Genomic DNA, 6,000 nt, shown 5'->3' with positions numbered 1-6,000 from the left:
ATGTTACTTAAACGTCCATTTTTCCGCATGACACAGCTTGACGTTTGTCTTATTTGAAACATTTTTCATAGGCTATGTGGAGACCAAACATACGTACAAACTGGCTAATTACTGTCTGAAATGTAAATTACTCGACACAAATTACTTGTTTACAGACTTAAGTACGACAACACTTGAGCTCATTAAACATCCATTCTTCTTCCACGCAGATTACGCACGAGAGACGCCACCTCCTCTGCTCCGGTGCACAGCGTTGCTCTCATCCCAGTGGCCCCCAGGAGCCCGACACGATCTGTGATGAAATCAGTGTAACACAACCAGCTGTTCATATGTCATCTCGAATTTAGCCGACATCTGACATGTATGCTCATGTATCATCTCTTACTCAGGCACATCTGGTCACTTCGCAGCGCATCCGAGCAGCAGAGTGAAGGACAGCCGCTGCGCTCCCTCCGCCCTCAATCACCCTCCGCTATCGCCCAGCGCGCACCGGCTTCATTATTCCAGTCTCACGGATGCGCGAGACACTCACTCAGCGCGCGGATGAGAGAGATTCACGCAGAACTTCGGGTTTATGGCTACGGGAGGGACCTGTTACTGAAGCCATGGGAACGCACGGCACATGCATGTGAGCGGTACATGTGAGCGGCTCCCCGGTTTAGTTGGGGACGCAGGAGAGAAGCGCAGTGATGATGGGACGCTTTGGGAAGAAGGGACGGTACTCCTGCTTTGGCTTCCTCGCGGTCCTGGTTCTCCTGCTGCCCTATGCGATGGCTAGAGGTAAGAGAACTTAACTGTTTACGTAAGCCTAACGATAGACTTTCCCCCCACATTTAGCCGTTTTGGAGAGTTCGTGGTCTCTGAATATTCGCTGTATGAATGAATACGAGTGCACAGTATAATGACAGTATATTAGGGTTTTCCAAAGCAAGGCACGACTGTTCCACTATCAGTGGGGCTTTGCTATGAAGCATGTGTAGTAGGTGCTAATTCGCGTAAAACTACATACACGCATGTAAAAGTAATGCGTTTCAATCCCATCACTGTGCCAAACGCTTGAATAGGCAGAAGCGACAATAGATAGAAGCAAGTGCCAGTGCACAAAAATATTTGCGCGCGACGTATTTTGTAAATGTCTGCAAAAACATGAAACATCCACTGGAAACCTTGTCATCAATTCGGTTTGCATGAAGCTTGTGTTTATTGGAGTGAGAATGTCAAGCGTGCGTGCCATGAGGCGCGCAGCGCAACAGGCACGAAAGACGGCTTTACATCAGATTCTGACGCTTGTTCTTCAGCCGTCGTGTTCTTGATTGAAAATCGCGTAACACTTTTAATTACAGTGTACACGTTATTTATTTATTATTGCTTAAATTACAAGCAGCTTCATAAAATACTTGTGAATTATGTGCGTACTTAAGTGCGCCGTATTTTAAATGTACTTTTACTTTAAAATATTACAGATTTGGAAGTAAAAAGTCACTTTGAGTTTTAAGCATTAGTATTTATTTATTTAGTGATGTTATCATTATTTTAGTGTCATATGTGTCTATTTTGTGGTATTTTGTGTGAATAACAGTGTGTGGTTCATGGGAATTTTACTAATCAGGTGACATTTTATCTCTTGTATTATTTTTTTATTATTATGGTTGACAGTACATTTTAAGTTATGAAGCAGATTTGAGTTGTTGAGGTAGGTTGGCATATTAGCATTAAACACACACACACACACACATTTGTTTCTGTGAATTGTAAGGACTTTCCATATACTGCTATTACTTTTATACTGAACAAACAATATTTTCTATCCCCTAACCCTAAACCTACCCCTTACAGAAAACATGTTTGCATTGTTACACTTTCAGATAAACATCATTCACACACACACACACACACACACACACACACACACACACACACACACACATTTACAGTTGCAGACTATAAAATATATCATAATGAAGAGATTCTGATAACAGCTGCCAGTTTCTTCTTTGCGGTATTTTGAACAGGATTCTTTTTACATTGTATGAACATTGTATTGGAAATTGTGACTGAAAATAACATGTTGGTGTCGTGTCCATAGATTTCCGTTTTAAATGATAAATTCTGCACTTTTATCAAAGATTAATGTTGCATGTAAGCGAAAGCAGAAGCAAGGCAACAATTATCTTATGTTAAGAGTCACTGATGCTTAGCAAAGAGGTGGGCAGGGCACAGAGACTCTGAATACAATAACTATCATTAAGATGTTCAACCAAGATAGATTAATTGGATGTTTATAAACAAGTGTCCAATTAGAATTTTGTTAATTGCTAGTGTGTTTTATGTGTTTTAGACTATTATGTGTGGTGTCTGAAATTTAAAGCATTTAAAAAGAAACCTGATGCTGTGGAGTGGGCAATTTGAGGTTGATGGTCTTGTCATCAGTCAGGAGTGCTGTTATTACCTGAGGCACCCCTAAGGGCCACTTTTGAGATTCGCTTTGTGTATCTGTTCATAGAGGCTGGCTAAGAGATTGTCTTAGCTGTTTTCTCTCGGGGTTTATTTCTGTGAAATGGTGATTTTAGTTTGTCATCCATTAATATGCTGATTTGGGTGATTTATTAAGATAAGGGACACTTAAAGTGTTAAATCTTAAAGTTAAGTCTTCAATTATGAATCTGCATCAGATTTTGTTAATCGATTGGTATAGAATGCTCTTTCTCACTGTGCAATAAAAGGTCCTCTGATGTTTGCTGCTGCGCAACATCTGACCTCCTGATTCTATCATCCCTTATTATAAACTATTTGCAAGTCTATTAGCAAATTAGCCCTCGGGATTTGATCCTCCTTCTTTCCTTAAACTATGGAAATCAGCTCAAACCGGCCTAACATTCATAATTAATGAGTTCTCCTCACCAGCATTAAGAAGGTATTGCATAAGATATATCCGTTCCTCTCTGAGATATCGCTTTGTTGGTTCATTGGGAGAATTCATTAATATGCAAATGAAACCGTGTCATTAAAATATCCAATCATCTGTCATGTTCACTTACACCGCCTCAAGCGCTGACATCATCTATTGTTTCACATCAGAAATGCTCTGCACCTGTCAGAAGGAAGTTGTTATTGAAAACCATAAACAAACCCAAACTATGACAGCGTTTGCCACATTGCCTGTGGTCAGAGCGTTAAATGTCATTTTCCTTTAATGTATTGTAGGGTTTTTTTTTCATAAAGTTGATGTGAGACACAGAATGGAAAAGTAGCCCTGGGCAGCAGTAGATGGAGATGTAACTGTGCCCGATTCAGTGATAGAGGCGCACATGATAATGAGCTCGAGTAGCTTTTGAAGTCTCCAGAGAGGTTCTCTGATGGCATGAGTTATGAATAAAGGCAGCGCGTTCCATCTGAACATAAGCAATGTTTAATTTATCATTCGGTATCGTTAGACTGACTCTCACAGTACTCACAGTAGTCACTTTTTGACATCTATGCACGTATGAAGGAGAACCGTGATGTGAATCTGCAACATGGGACATAACTCCGTTTTTTTTATGCATCAATATGACATAAGTATATTCATCAATAGAATATTAGACTACTCACAAGATGTCTGTTAACGTTGATGCATTGCAGTGTCCACAAGTATCTCGTACTGTAACCGCAAGGCATACATTTCCCTGAATGCATCAGTGATGTCCCCAGAGAAATGTTTGGAGCCTGTCCATGTTGTGAGAACTTGTCATGAACCTGGTTGGTGGAGAGTATTTATGAGAGCGAGAGAGATGCAGGTCTGCTCATCCTCAGGGACCAGGAGCAGATCTGGATCAGAAGACGCTTGTTAGGATGATGGAATCCTCTTGTCATTTGCCATAGCTGTAACATGGAACGCCAGCCTTTGTGCTTTTCAGTAAAGGCTAAGAAGCTTTTTTTGCTGTGCGGTGTTTATGCATATGTGCGAACAGGTGTTTATGTGTAATTTCCCTCAGAGGTTTGTGATTTGCTGTATAATCCGTATGTGCAGTATTCACCGTTAAAACCCAACAAAGGTCATGTTTAATCTTTCAAGCACTCATAAATTTGTCAAAAGGAGGGAGGATCTTTGTAAATGCATGCATTTTCAATAACAAGAGGGCAGCGGGGGTAGATCCTGGGGGAGGCCGAGTTTGGAGATTTTTGTGTTCGCTTGCATCATTTTCTTGTGAGTGCTTGGGGGTGGAATTTGATGTTGTATTTTTGGTGATGCTCATCCCACACTCTATACTGTCAGACTATGCAGGTGTATCTAAATGCGGGTCCTTAAGCCAGAAGTTTTGGGTACATACAGTACAGGGTCCAAAATGAACTCTTAATCAGTGCCAAATTTGATGTTGGCTGTTACATGGCTTATCCAATTGGAAGTTTGGTCTGCGTTGACAAAAGTGATGTGATTCAAATCAAACACTATATAGAAAACCTAACTGACTGCTACATCTTGTGTCTTCTAACAGCATTTACTTCAGCTGAACATTTTCCATCTGATGTTTATCTCGCATGCCTAAAGATTTTCCTTCAGGACTCCATGTGGTGACACATATGTGGAATATTCCTCACATTAAGCCACTAAAATGGAAATATGAGGAGCAAAATAACAATGTATCTTCATGTTTTTAGGTCCATTGCAGTTTCACTGTTCTACAGAAACTGACTCATCTAGGGTGACACAGTGACCTGTGCTGCTTGTTGGTAGTAAATATTATTATATATTATTATATTATAAATTCCATTATTTATGGACAAAAAAGGCCCTGGATACATACCAATAACATTATTTCCCTCTTGGGTTGTGGGAGGTTGATGGGCTAAAATAGCAAATTCACTGTGAAAGCATAAAACATGGCCATCTCAAAAACATTACATTGCCTTGCTGTTACATTTAGCCATGTGGATATTTGTAGAAAGTATTGCCACTCAGTTCTCCTGGCACGTGCCCACACTACAGTTCCTTCTCTGAGTGGCCTTGTTTTTTGTTTCTCCATCTTCATTTGTGTCTCCTCAGAGTGCTTTTGAGAGAGTGCTGAATTAAGAGCCTTGGAGATTGCTGTCCTTCCTCCACTGATCCTGGTTTTCACCACAAAGGCATAACTCGCACCATTAACCGTGAACTCTCGAGTATGAGTGCTTTCCTTTCTCTTCCTCTGCCCTAACTCTATTTACCCTTTCAGCATGCACACAGACCTCTTCAGGTGCTCTAAATGTTCTGGACTATCCTCCATATTATAATTTCTCCTAGGTGCTCCTTACTTCCTCTTCCTGTAGTGGTTTTCCTATTTTTGTAGTTTTTTTCTTCTCGAAATAAAGAAGAATGCAAATATGATCTAGTTGTTTTCGGCTACGTCTGAGAATGTTTTAATATACAAACAGCGAAAGAAAATTACAGATTTTGTGGAGAAAAAAAAGGTTATTTAGTAATAAAATTGTGTTTATGTAAAAAAAAATATTTGACTTTAAATGGAGTATTGGAACATATATTTCCACTTAAATTAAATTAAATTATACGTTTTGAATGCTTCTGACATTTCTTTTGACATTTGACTGCTTTTGTTATTGTGATAATTGCATTAAAGTTGATACATATAATTAGAAACAATCTTGTTTTGTGATAAAAAAATTGGTTTTGAGTTGATTAGCTGATTGGCATGTCACCATATTCTAATTTGTTGAGATAGTGAATTGGTGGGTTTTTGTTAAATGTGAGCCAAAATCATCACAATTAAAAAACCAAATACTTAAACTACTTCAGTCTGTGTGCATTGAATTTATTTAATACACGAGTTTCACAATTTGAGTTGAATTACTGAAATTAACTTTTCCATGACATTCTAATTGATTGAGATGCACCTGTATAGCCCCATTGACCTGTTTGCCTTTAGAAAATTGAAAGTTAATGTTTGGCTTCAATCATTAAAGCATTCTGACCCAATCAGAATCTTGCTGATTCGTATTTTTACAGTTGGCAATGCAATAATGACAAAT

At 39.2% G+C, this 6,000-nt stretch overlaps 1 protein-coding gene across 1 annotated transcript in view; it reads left to right on the top strand.

The window, feature by feature from the left end:
* The first annotated feature begins 245 nt into the window (after positions 1–245).
* LOC107595687 (netrin receptor UNC5D-like) overlaps positions 246–6,000 on the top strand; it is a 220,115-nt gene continuing 214,360 nt past the window's right edge. Inside the window, exon 1 of the mRNA XM_016286179.1 lies at positions 246–780. Coding sequence (XP_016141665.1) covers positions 690–780 — 91 coding nt within the window. The 5' untranslated portion in view covers positions 246–689. The remainder of the gene's footprint in view (positions 781–6,000) is intronic.

This window comes from Sinocyclocheilus grahami, unplaced genomic scaffold (genome assembly GCF_001515645.1).
Source record: "Sinocyclocheilus grahami isolate Dianchi unplaced genomic scaffold, SAMN03320097.WGS_v1.1 scaffold207.1, whole genome shotgun sequence".
NCBI classification, from domain to species: domain Eukaryota; kingdom Metazoa; phylum Chordata; class Actinopteri; order Cypriniformes; family Cyprinidae; genus Sinocyclocheilus; species Sinocyclocheilus grahami.
The sequence above is the reverse complement of the archived record's forward strand: the minus strand, read 5'-3'. Positions and strand labels throughout refer to the sequence as shown.